At 39.5% G+C, this 13,636-nt stretch overlaps 1 protein-coding gene across 1 annotated transcript in view; it reads right to left on the bottom strand.

The window, feature by feature from the left end:
• Nucleotides 1-9,673: 9,673 nt before the first annotated feature.
• The window catches only part of LOC116508186 (mitogen-activated protein kinase kinase kinase 20-like), a 121,937-nt gene continuing 117,974 nt past the window's right edge, over nt 9,674-13,636 (bottom strand). The window contains exon 20 of the mRNA XM_032216711.1: nt 9,674-11,391. Within this exon, the coding sequence (XP_032072602.1) occupies nt 10,700-11,391 (692 nt within the window). The 3' untranslated portion in view covers nt 9,674-10,699. The remainder of the gene's footprint in view (nt 11,392-13,636) is intronic.

A 13,636-nucleotide genomic window follows, 5' to 3' on the forward strand; every position in this document is an offset into this window, starting at 1 on the left:
CTGTGGCGCGAAATAGTAATGAGGTATTTGCATAGAACGAAAGGGAGGGGGACCTTAGGAAAGAGTGGGGGGCACATCACGTCCTGACTTGCCTTGGAAGGAAGTAGTGTACTTAAGATACGTTGCTTTTGCAGCTAGTGAAAACAAGTTACAGTTCGCCCCAAACATACATGCCAGGTATCCTTTGCACCATTACAAAACATGAAAGGAGTTCTTGGGACTTTTATATTGGAATGTCTACTTTTAATAAAGTAACTTTCTTTATTCTCTTCCAGAAAGAGCTGATTACATTTCAATTAAATGCATCGTTATGAAATGAGCAAATGCTTGTGATTTCCCCCCCATTAAAATGAATAGGGGATAAATATAATGTAGTTTTCTAAAGAAAAACAATTAAGAGTGCCACAAAAACCTTTATGACAGATTTCTGTATGTGCCACCTTCAGTAATGTCAGACCAGATACTGTACTTCTCAGTTTAGAGCACCATAAAGCAGTGTTTTTCAACCACTGTGCCGTGGCACACTAGTGTACCGTGACATAGTGTAAGGTGTGCCGTGGGAAAATTACTTTATATATAGTCAATATAGGCACAGAGTTAAAATTTTTTAACATTTTCTAATGGTGGTGTGCCTCGTGATTTTTTTCATGAAAAAAGTGTGCCTTTGCACAAAAAAGGTTGAAAAACACTGCCATAAAGGATACGCTTTCAGCAATGTTTTTGTACTGAGATATTTCCAGAGTGATAAAATGTAGTTCAAAATTGCTGCCTACCAGATTGTTGTATGTGTTCCGTGTTCCCTATAATGTTTCCTAGGACCAAACTCCACGCGTGTGGCGCCCAGATAATTGGTAACATGAACCAAGAATAATCTGGAAAGTAGACTATTTACAGAGGCCAAAACACAGTATAAGGGGTGTGTAAACTGTAGGTTATTATTCCTTGTGAGCATGCAGCAGACTGGTGTAAAAGAATCTCAATTTTAAATAAGCCCTTAATTACATACTTACCTGCACCATTGGCTTCTCACAGTGCACACAAAAGCAAACAATCTGTTCTCTGGAGACTAGACCACACTTAAGTCTCTTAAATCAGCTTTAGTTCACCAGTGCTTTTTAACCAGCAGAGAAAGGGATTCCCCCATTTGCGCACGCATACAAACAATGATACCTTTAGATTTTCCAGACAATTTCTCTTCCAGGAATCCTATCAAAATTGTTTGCAAAAGAATACAAGCAAGTACAAATAATTGCTGTAATTGACAATGAACTCCATCTATCTCTTATCAAAATGGAATTAAAATACATTGCGGGTAGGTCCTACAGACAGAGCCATAAAAAGGAAGACTTTGGGGCCAAACCAGATATGAACTGCATACATACAGGTTCCTTTCTGCTCAGCTGGTACCCAGGGGGACTTCACCGACCACTTGGGCCTATGCAAAAGAGCTGTCTGTATGTTCTACTCTTTTTTCTCCTGATGCTGATAACAATTTTAATCTGGGCTAGCCATGCAGTGACATGGTTATTAAGCAAAAGTAGCCATGACAAATAACATCTGATTTTTGTAATTATTTACTCTTAGTTGGCCTTGTAGATTTTGTCCAAGATGATTTATCCTCACCCTTTTTGGTTTTCCAACAGGGCACCCATTGCTGTTGTAATTTGTCCATTCACTTCTGTTTTTCAGTCTAGAAAAATCAAGAGTCAAAATACTTTATATCCTTTGCTCGTATCCATTTGCTAACCCAATTTGTCTAGCAGGACTTCCAGATTCTGTAACAGCTTTGTTCCCTATGCCATCCATCTGGTAAACTTGCAATATTTGTTTCTCCCACCATGTACATGTATACATCCGGACTAGACTGTTGTTTCTCTGTATCATATAATATAAGTGGGTATATGCATTATTTATTTATTTATTTATTTATCTTGTCATGTTTATGTAGTGTATATTGGAGGTAGAGACCCTTTGAGAGCTGTCTGCAATAAAATTTCATTTTAATGTATGCCGATTAGTGTGCATTCAAAGTAACAATAAAGTTATTCTAAGTCTTCTAAGTCTAAGTTTTATCAATAAAACATATCAAGTTGTTATCTTTTTTTTTGCCTGTGTAGGAATGCATTTTTAAAAAAAACTGCACTTAAACAAAACAAAAGCCCACAATTATATAGATGGACAGTGAAGGTATTATTTGAGGGGAAAGGTTAACAGATTTCCTCTCTATCTGATAGAGCTCAAAGAAGTTCATCTTTAAGCAATTTCAATGCTACTAGATCACTCAGTGAAGAGAATCTGCTATTTGAAAATAGCAGCTGTCATAAAACGGTTTCAAGGGAAAAATGAATGCTTAATTTATTAACTGTATATCCATACATGACCGTCAAAGATGATGTTACATAAGTAGAACATATAGTGAGAAGTAGCAATAGAGAAACAGGCTGTGGAATGGATCATGGACTGCACCATCAGGTTGAGCAATACTGGGCTGCAGCAATCTGCAAAAATGATCACCGAACAGCAGCAAAAAAAGATACACAAATTACTTTGCTACCATCCAACGTTTGTTTAAATTTTTACAGTCCAGACACCATGGCTAAATGATATCTCATTTAGGGAATTTTTTTCTGGCATTTAGATATCTTACAATGGGATTTTAAAGGGCAATTCTAGTTATCCTTATAATATACTGATTCCAATTTTTAGCAGCAATAGAATAATTACTTCTCCTTATTTCTTAAATGTATTGCTGAAATGAAGAAAACTTCGGATAAATAGTAGTGATTTAAATGAGAAATAACTGTGACTTTCCTTCAGTTATTGTAGTTCTCGAATTTTAGCATATTGGGTTGACCATGACTGTAATATGCCAGAAAGGCATATCATGCAAAAACGTTAGCATATTATGCCAAACGTTTTAGCTAAAGTTCATCAGCTTTATTGACATTGGCATAAACCTTTAAATAAATACAGACATAATATTAATTTCACAATTGCCCTACAAAAGAAGGTTAATGATTTTCGTATGCAAACCAATGAACTATAAATATGTGTAGTGATTCAGGCATTTTAGTGGAGTTAAGAGTAAAACGAAAGTAATCCTCCCGTCATTCTGTTTTCATACATACTTGATTTTAAAAAAAAAAAAATCCCACACAATCCAATTATGTGGCTGACTTTGGGCAGCACAATCATGGGTGGCTGAGAGTTTCAAATTCTGTCTCCTGCCCTAAATTCATGGCTAGATGTATACAGGTTTCAAAGCTAGACAAGCCACATTATGGCTTAGTGGTAGAGAATGAATCGGCCAGGGACAGTAAGTAAAGATGAACATAGATTCCCACTTCTTGGCTATTATCCCACTTGTTAATATCTGGCCAAAGTAATAACCTTCCATTAAATGGAGGATGTAGAAGGTAGAATATTGATAAACCAAGAGCATATACTAGCACAGTGCTAGTGAAGACCACTGGGTTCCAGTAATGTTGCTGGGACTGGCCCAGGCTCTTTTCTTGTACTTGGGTGGTATTTTGGGGGCATCTGGTTAAGCTAGAAGTGATAATGTCTGTTGTAAGCCAGAAACTTATTTCACAAGCTGCTAATGTGCTGCCATTTTGGGTCCACCTCCAGGGTTGACTAATGAACAGAGCAGTGGTGGGTTTCAAAAATTTTTAGAACCTCTTCTGTAGGTGTGGCCTGCTTTGTGGGAGTGGCTTGCCAGCCATGTGACTGGGTGGGAGTGGCTTGCCGGACATGTGACTGGGTGGGCATGGCCAATTTGTAACATGTGGTGAAACTCACTTAACAATGCTCTTGCTTAGCAACCAAAATGTTGGCTCCGAAACTCTGGCATTGAAGCATGCAAGTCTTAAAGCTGTCAAGTTACAAGACCCTTGCATCCTTAACCCTTTAGAAAAAAACTCCAAGGGTGTTCAAACTTGACAGTTTTAAGACTTGTGGACTTCAACTCCCAGAATTCTTCCTCTCGCTCTTCATCTTGATAATGTGCAGATGGGTGGGGGGAGGGAGCTGGAACCGGTTCTAAACGACACGGTAGATTTGTGGAGCCTCTTCTGTAGAAGAGGTTAGAACAGGCAGGAACCCACCCCTGGAACAGAGAAACCAAAGCTTACAGCAACTAAACAAATAACAAAGACATGTTAGGAAGTCTTGGTGCAGAAAGCATTCAATTTGTGTTATTAAAGGACACTCCTATTTAGAATTTTATGAAGCTTAAGTTTCTGGTTTAATTTTTAAAAAGATAGTTGGTGCCTTGACTATGCATTCAGGGAGCTGAAAGATTTATCCAGAGCATTTTTACAAATTGCAACATGATACAATTTAATTTCCAATTTTTTGAATTCAGTTTTTAGACAGTGACATTTGATTAGTTTCTCCAAAACTCAGTGGCTTATCTTCAATTGCAAGTTTAAAAATATTAACAGAGAAATGCTGTACGCAAAGATGTTCATTCCTAACAATGATACACAAGTATGATGACATCACAATGTACGCTTCACTTTCTTTAATTGCATCTCAAAGCCTCAAGCCCATACACTAGTAAGTTTGCATTGTAACCATGTGACATGCTCCTCCCAAATCCCAACCTCTATGAAAATATCTGCAATGGTGCACTGGAAAGAGAAATGGCAAGCTTTGTGTAAAAGGGATTTTTGGAAAAGAAAATCAAAATAAAGTAATAAATATTATAATTCAGGCCCTTTCTGGGGAAGGGATGGAGAGTGGATGGTTTTGTGTGAGTGGCAGGCAAGAGTTCTCTCGCACGCATATAGCTCCATTTCTGTGAATGGTGGGCACACTCTCCCACTGCTTGTGCAATTAGAGCATATGGGCGCTCATGCACTGGCCGTGCAAGTGGGGATACGTGTGTACATTTGCCCACCGCTTCGGGTGGCCTGGTTCTCAACAGTTCACAGCTCGGTAGTGGGCTGCCGCCTAGGGGTTGGGGACCCCTGGCCTGAAAGAAATGATTGTGTAGCTCTGTAGTTATCATACCACCAACTATAGTTAGTTACCACTTGATTAGTTTATTTCTTTGGGCCTCTCTGTCCTTGCCTACCTCATGTTCCCTGGAAAACTCAGCTTATTTTCTCCAGCTTAATTGTGGCATGGCACAGTTCAAGTCATCAAAGCTTTGCCATTTCTCACTTCCTAGCCTCTGGGCTCAAGTGAACTATCATAATCAAGAAAATAAATCTTACAAACAGATTGGAAAGTTCACCCGTTTCTATCCCCCTCTCGATTTTTAGACATGATCAGGGTCAACCCCAGTTTCTCTCTTTGTCCAATCCTATCAGACCAGTGGTGGAATTCAAATTATTTTACTACCAGTTCTGTGGGCATGGCTTGGTGGGTGTGGCAGGGGAAGGATATTGCAAAATCTCTATTCCCACCTCACTCTGGGGCCAGCCAAAGGTGGTATTTGCCGGTTCTCCGAACTACTCAAAATTTCCGGTACCAGTTCTCCAGAACCTATCAGAACCTGCTGATTTCATTCCTGTATCATACCCAAATTGACTTTCCTTGCTCTGGACAAGGAAATCCCCCTTCAATCCCATGTCAACCAAAGCATAGAAGTCTCCCCACCAACTCAGACTCTAGGTCGAGGCAGCCCTCCTAAGGAACTGTAGTTCCTTAACTATCGCAGTAAAAAGTTTTAAAATCCTAACCTTCCATCTTGCACCAGCTGATGGCCTCAAGATTCCTTTTCCTTTACAATGGATTTTTCCCAGCTCTGTTGACGCTCCTAAAAGGGCAGTTCAGCCTAACATCAGAACTCACGCCAGCTACAAGGACCTGACTAGCTTTCCCAAACTGGGCAGCCAGGCAGATCCCTAGGCTTTCCTAACTTGTAAGCCTCAACTTCTACAAAAATCTTTGTTCTTCCATTGGGCCCCTCTTTCTCATGAAGTAGACACCCAAGAATCATTGTAAGAGATATGATTCTCCTCCTCTTCATCATCAGTGTTGTGTTTCTTCTTCAGCCTGAATCCACAATACCATTACTCTTTTTCTCCCTCTCAGGCATAACTGCAAATTACAGCTATGGTTGTAACTATTGGAAGAAGTGCCTGGCTATTAAATTACAGAATTCAGTGGCAAGTTATATGAATTAAGTCTTAAATACCCAACTAGTTTTTCTCTCATATTCACTCTCTAAGTATGAGGGATGTTTTCTAACAGGACCCACCACGTAACTTTATTTTATTTCCATAACATCACTTGTCAGTGTCTCGTAACAAATTGATTTGAATTATTTGTTTCTTAGATTTTTTTAGAGATCATCAAGAAACAAAAAAAGAAAACAATATACTTGCATAGAAAATTAAGTCAGGTTTCAAAAAAGATCATTCTGGTAAAATGCTTGTATTATTTACCTCCCTCTCATAATGATAAAACTAAGTACACATTTACTTATCTAAAAAAAATAATTACTTCAAAGGCCATATTACATGGAAGTTCTTTTATTTAAATCCCTGTATCTTCTTAAATCTAAATTCAGTATTCCTTAGGAGTGAATTTGTAGAACACATAGAGATGAGGAGACGTAATTTCATTCTCTGCAGTCTCTGTGGGGTTAGAAGGAATAATTCTTCCAAGAAGAGCAACCTGTACAGGTCATTGTTTTGAGTGATTTCTCACAGGAGGAAATGGAAGAACAAAGTCTTTCTGAGCAACTTCACCTCATTAAATCAGCACAGCAAGTTGCCAGATAATGGTCATTGGTTGGAGGTTTTGATCTCTTCCCCAAGCAGGCTACCTGATCACCAAATATGGTCAAGTACATTGGAGGAAGTTGCTGGAGATGAAAATTCACGCAACCATTCTCTTGCAGGGAAGAAGAATGTGGATTTATTGACATAATAGTCTGCATATAAATTAGCTTGACCGAGCTATAAGGCATTAATTCCCAAGCAGTAGGAGGCTGCTATTTAGGCTATAACAGTAAAAGAAAAGAACAAAAATAATGAAATAGGGAGGGTTTTCTTAAAATACAAAAATGCAAACAATGCTCTCACACTAAACCATCAAAGAAGGTGGATTACAGGAATCAGGAATTCTAATATTTTTGCTGTAGATTAAATGAATCCACAACCATTTATGTTTGGTATGAAATCAAACTTGCTTGAACTTTGGTTATAGAATGTAACAGCCAGCCTGGGGCAGTGCTGATCATTTTGGCAATGCAGGAATTCTAATATTTTTGCTGTAGATTAAATGAAACCACAACCATTTATGTTTGGTATGAAATCAAACTTGCTTGAACTTTGGTTATAGAATGGTAACAGCCAGCCTGGGGCAGTGCTGATCATTTTGGCAATGCAGCGATGGAGGGATTTCACATTTCTGCTAAACTAGACATGTTCTTTCTGCCCCTTTATCCATATTTAGATTCCTGAGTGAAAGCAGCCAAGTAACGCATGCCTGTTCACTAATTAAGATGCTGCAAACATCCGCCCACTTAACCCACCACAGCATACATTAGTTTCACTGTTCATCTTTCTTTTAGCATTGATTGCAGCCTAGATGTTGGGTAGATGAGAAGGCTGCAAATGAGGGTTGCCAAAATCTTACCTTATTCTCATCCCTTGACACAAATACACCTACTGGAGCTTTGAGAGGGATATATATATCTTTGTGATGGCCAAATGCTTGAGCCAAGCACCACCATATTGCTGGACTTGAAGTAGTGAGTGTAGTAAAGCTGAAGAACAGGAATGTGAGCTTAATCCCACAGGGAGTGTAATATATTCTTTGTGGCCTGGAGGCCTGGAATTAGTTTGGACATTTTGATAATCAACCTTAGCAAGTTTATAAATTCTGATGGTAGTTGCCCCAACACATAAACACAACATCTCTGAGCTATATTTCAATTATTTATTATTGTTTCTCTCTCTTTTTTTCTTTCAACCCTTAATCTGCTTTTTCGTGAGTTCAGAGCTTCATGAATTTAAAGACAATAAACAGAACTTGCAAGGGCTAAGATGAGCAGAGTAGAAATGTGATAAATAATAAGTGGGGTTAGTGTAGCCATCCTGACTCACCTTGTTCTCTCTACAGCTCTCAATACTGGTTCCACCACAAATCCGCGGTAGACTAAAGCGTGCTCGATGAAAGCGCGTACGTGACGTCATCACAGCGCGATGAAAACGGCACGCTGTGAGTGGTAAATTTAAAATTAACGTGAAAACCTTACCCTAACCCCCCCAAACCTAACCCTAAACCTAACCCTAAGCCTAACCCTTAACCTAACCCTAAACCTAACCCTAACGCTAAACCTAACGCTAACCCTTAACCTAACCCTAAACCTAACCCTAACACTTAACGTAACCCTAAACCTAACCCTAACCTTTAACCTAACCCTAACCCTAAACCTAACCCTTACCTTTATGTGAATCGGCTTGCTTTAATTTTATTTTAATTTTAATTTAATTTATTTTTAATTTTATTTGTCGCGCTGCTGATGACGTCACGTACGCGCTTTGATCGGGCGCGCTTTAGTGGACCGTGGTTTTGACGGGTCACGCTCAATACTATTAGTCATGCTATCCTTCAGGGGACATGGTCTTGTAGGTTCTACTCCCTTCCTCTAGAATAAATTCCAGTGAGTATTAATGGGTTGGAGAGATGTCAAGTCCATGACACTTTCTCCCCACATTTCTTTAACATTTACCTAAAGATTCTAGATGAGGTCATTCAGACATATGGGGTGAAGTAATGTCAGAAGGCTAGTGATACCTATTTGTATATCTTTGGTCTTAGGCTGCCCAAGTAATGCTGTGAAGATTCTGTCTTGGTAACTGGAGGCTTTGGACAACCGGATGGGGAAGAACAGATTTCAAATCTATCCATGTTTTTAGGGCCTGCTGGACCCGGTGATTTTTCCTTCTTTAGTCCTAGATGGAGTTGCACTACTGTCAAAATCAGTGCACAGTTTTGGGGTCTCCCTGATCTCACAGCTCCTGTTTAAGGAACAAGTGGCAGCCATAACCAGGAGAGCTTTTATATAGTGTTGATTAAATTGTCCCCAACCCGACTAGCCTTTCATAAAACCCTTAAAATACAATTTTTCTCTCAAGTGTGGGGGTTGGGAGGGGGTTGAGCCTGTCAGTTGAATCTCTTTGTTATTGACTGCTTTGCACTTGATGGACATTCTTCTTTTGCTTCGTGTAATTTATTTATCCTTATTGTATTGACATTTTTATCGTGTTAGCTGCCTAGCGTTGCCTATGTGAGATGGAACGGCCATATACATCTAGTAAATAAATAAATACATCCATAAAGCTCACCTCCAATAATTTGCTGAACAAATAGGAAGCACCTGCACTACCCCTAGGAAACCACTCTTCTTCCTAGAAATAGGAGAACTGAGCCAATCAAAGAAATAGCTCCTTGAATGGAGAAAAGACCTCTAGTTTTACACTGGATGAAATGGTTTACTTTGCTATCTTTAAAAATCTGTTACCACATGAAAAAATGGACAAGGTATGTTAAATAAGATACATTTATTCCTTATTTCCTCAGCTAAGTATCAAATTACTGTAAACAACACTTTTTAAAACCTTTTCCTTTCCTTATAATTCAAAAAGTTAAGTTAGGAGTTAGGTTTCATTTATCTAAATAGAATCTAATGTAATGTCTTTTTTTAAAAAAAATTGTAATTGGAGAAATTAATTAATTTTATACCACCTAATTCTTCATTTCAAGTAAAACCTCCTGGAATTTGCTTTCTTGCAGGTATGTCCAACAAATATTCAATTTCATTGGAAGTGCAAAATACTGCATACATATAAGTATTATGTTTCTTTTTATTACCTAAAGACAACACAGAGACTATTGTTAAATACCATGAATAAGAGTTTTACCGTAGGTTAATAAATAGTTGTACCAAAAATAATTTGGCCTTTTTTCTTATATTATTTTGCTTCTTTGTAGAAGCTGTTACACTTTTCCTTAAACCATAGGAATAATTCCAATGGCAGTAGATTGGAGCTTATTGATAAATGGAGGATTGATATAGTACCTTGAAGGTGCTGCTACAAAATCAAGCCAAGGAGAAAATAATTCAAGCACTCAAAATATGGAAAGGATAACTTTTGCAGTCATTTCTTTTTCCGTTCATAGGTTTAAGCACTTTTTTTTGTCCCTGTATCAATACTGGATCAGAGTATTGGAAATAACAAAGAACGGTGAACTAGAATATCATGCTAATGGAAATACTAGACTTAAGTAAAATGTACCTGATTAAAAGTAGACAATTAAAAAAAAAACAGAACCTTTTGCACCTGATTAGCTCTACCATTTTGGTGGAGTCTCAGACGCCAGAGGTGTGGGCAGGGTCCTTAGTCCTTCTTGGTCCCTAAGGTAACTTATTCCAGGCACAAGAATGCTATCCAGCTGTTGTCAGATGCTTTGGCAGTGTTGTTTCATAGGAAAGGGAGAACTGACATCTTGTGCTTTGATTCCAGGAGAAGACTACATCAGGCTTATAATGTACAAAAAAGTCTCCAACAGAACCCAAGGCTGCGCTAATGTCCTTCTTCCCAGGGGATTTCTACGGCAGGCTCCCCATTCTCACATTCGTTTGTCAGTTATTTCAAGAACAATTTCAAACCTTCTCCGTGGAAAGTCAGTGCTCTGTGCAATAAAAAATAAAAACCTATTTCTGAAAAAAGCATCAACGGGATTTTCTTTGAAGTATTTCAGGGCCTTTCGGTTTCTCTTTGTTTGGTTTGCCAACAGTGTGTCGGTTAGATTTCTTTGAATAATTGACTTTCACCCACCCGCCTTCGCTGACTTTGCTTTCTTCCTCTTCTTCTGTTTCAGTTTTCACGGGCATCCCTGGTATTGATTTATGCTGCTGTGGGTAATGAGGGTGTTTTCTCTCATGCGTCCTTGGCAGATGTTGATATTGATTGAAGGTTGACTGGGAAGATCTAGAATATTTCCCAGCATTTCTCAGTGTCCCTGGAGCAGTTGGGTTTCTTACCAAACGCTTTCCAGCTGCCGCCCCTCCGGGAGAGACGCTGCTATGATAGTTATTTCTGTTTCTAGTTTTGGAGCCACTGCCCCTTTCCGGTGCACTATCCGAAGTTGACGTTGCACTGGAGCTGCTGCTTCCCTTGGAATTCAGATGTAAAGATGATAAATAGGTTGTTGGCGATGAGCTTCTTGACTGAATGAGCGGGGTAATATGATAGGTAGTGGGCACTGAAGTCCGCCTCACAGCAGCAGCATAAGTGTCTTGATTGTGAAGGTAGGGTAAGAAATGGGTTAAGTTGTTGGGACTGTGGGGACGGGAATGTTGGAGAGAAGGGCTGCTGGTCACACGGTGCATTTTCAGTGCGTTCATCCACTGGCAGTCAATACCTGGAACGGAACAAAAGTCACCATCAGCTTTAATCCCAAGTAGCCACAAGAGATCATATAAGATCCTGATATTACCCCTTTGATAGCTGTAGCTACTGAAATCATTAATTTGCTCCGGGAGCCACAATGGGTTGACTCTTCCATGCAATCTCCAGTGGAGTATAGTAATTCAAGGCACCAAGGCTAGAAATTGAGAGAATGGTGAGTTTCAGTCCCACTTTAGGCATGAAGCCAGCTGGATGACTTTGAGCCAGACACTCTCCCCTTGAACTAAGAAGAAGGCAGAGGCAAACCACTTTCAAAAATATTGCCAAGTACATTTGCAGGCATTTGTCCAGGCAATTGCTGAGTCAAGACTGATTGGAAGACACACACACACACACACAAACACAAACAAACACACACACACACTATGAACTTCCTATCTGAAAGTGCATCTTCAGGTGTAATGTTTCTACAGTTGAACTCTGTTCTTCAGACACTGTTATGATGATTTTAATTGCAGAGATTTGCAATGTAACTTTAACCACCTCACTGATTAGACACAGTTTCCGTTAACTACACATACTCCCAACACAACCCCCACCCCACCCCCAAGCAAACAGCACATCACAGATCTTTAGAGCTGACATCTTTCATCAGTATCTTTTGGTTCAAAACTGATGATATAGGTGCAATTCAGAAGTACTCCAAGTGGGACACAAGTCATTACAACTTTAATTACATCTTTAAAACTTACTGAAAATAATAAGACATAATTAACAGAATCTCTCTCTCTCTGTATACATGAGAATTCTTAAGGTGTTATTAAACAACACATCTATGATTTCTGGGCCTCCGTTGGGCATGAAAGGTGTCTGGGTAACCTTTGGGCCAGACCCTCTCTCTCAACCCATCTCACAGGGTTGCTGTTGTGGGGGAAATAGGACGAGGAAGGAATATTAGGTACGTCTCCTTGAGTTGTAAAAAATGAAAGTGACAAATAAACATAATGAATATTAAATGCCCTCTGCAAAAGCTTTTGTTTCTCTCCTGATGAACTGCACACCCTTTGAATGAATTATCACTCGTAACTCATTCAAAGGGGGGGGGGGGCTTAAGATAAGCAGGTTAAAAAAGCACTGCATTAGACTCCGAACATTTGTGTACTAGAAATATATTAGCTGTGTTGGTTATTCTTACTTCAAACAGTAAGAAGGACAGCAGGTTGGGAAATGTGGGTTTCAGGCGCAAAACAAAATGCAACTTCAGGAAATTAATAAAAATATACTATAACCCAATTTAAGATCATGACTAAAGTAAGGATGGTTACAGACAAAAGAGAGATGGGGTTTTAGATGTACCATATTTTTCGGACTATAAGACGCACTGGAGTATTAGACGCACCATGATTTTGAAGAGGTAAATATAAAAAAAATCATTTTTGCACTCTGCAGGCTTCCCAAAACCTCTTCACGTCTCGTTTTTTGCACACACACAAAAGGGGGCATGTAGATTGCGTTTGGGGGCTGGGGGGGGGGGCAAAACAGCCCAGTTTTTGCTCGTTTTTGCCCTCCCCAGCCCCCAGGAGCACTTTACAAGCCTCCCAAACCCTCTGTATGTCCATTTTGCAAGGGGAGCGGAGTTTCAGTAGGCCTTTGAAAAATACGGTAAGCGTGAATGTACCTCAGCCTGGGATTTTAGAAGAGCAATGTGCAAATTCTGTTTTGTTCAAGGCCTGTTCGCAGCTAGGTGCAGCATGAAAAGATGCTCACTTCAAAAGTCAGCTTGGCCTGGCCCAAGGTTGGGGGAGGAGCAGTCAAGAATTATAAGAAGTAAAGTGGGGTTCTTAATCATCTACACTCTGTTGATTCCTTAAAAAATTCCCATCTCCTAACAATGAAACAAAGAGACCCCAAATTTTGCTTCCACACAGTTTGAGGGTACAAAATGGATGACGATTTCAGGCCGACCTTTTACATTCAAAAATGTAACTTGTCAGAATATTCATGAACTGGCAGAGACATGGCAACAAGTCAGCCATTGGGGACTAGCTGGAATAGGACATGGTGACAAGGTCAGCCAATGTATAGGTATGGCAACTGGGTCAGCCAATGGGAACTCTTTGGTGACTGAGAGCCATGCCAGACAGCTCGGAGCCTGGGCATGGCTTACCTATGTAGCTCTGAGTCTGTGCAAGAGAACTAATCTAGCTTAAATTCTGAGCTCTGAAACAAAACTAGTCTGGAGTTGTCTGCTGCTCTGA

Source organism: Thamnophis elegans, chromosome 1 (genome assembly GCF_009769535.1).
Source record: "Thamnophis elegans isolate rThaEle1 chromosome 1, rThaEle1.pri, whole genome shotgun sequence".
NCBI lineage: Eukaryota > Metazoa > Chordata > Lepidosauria > Squamata > Colubridae > Thamnophis > Thamnophis elegans.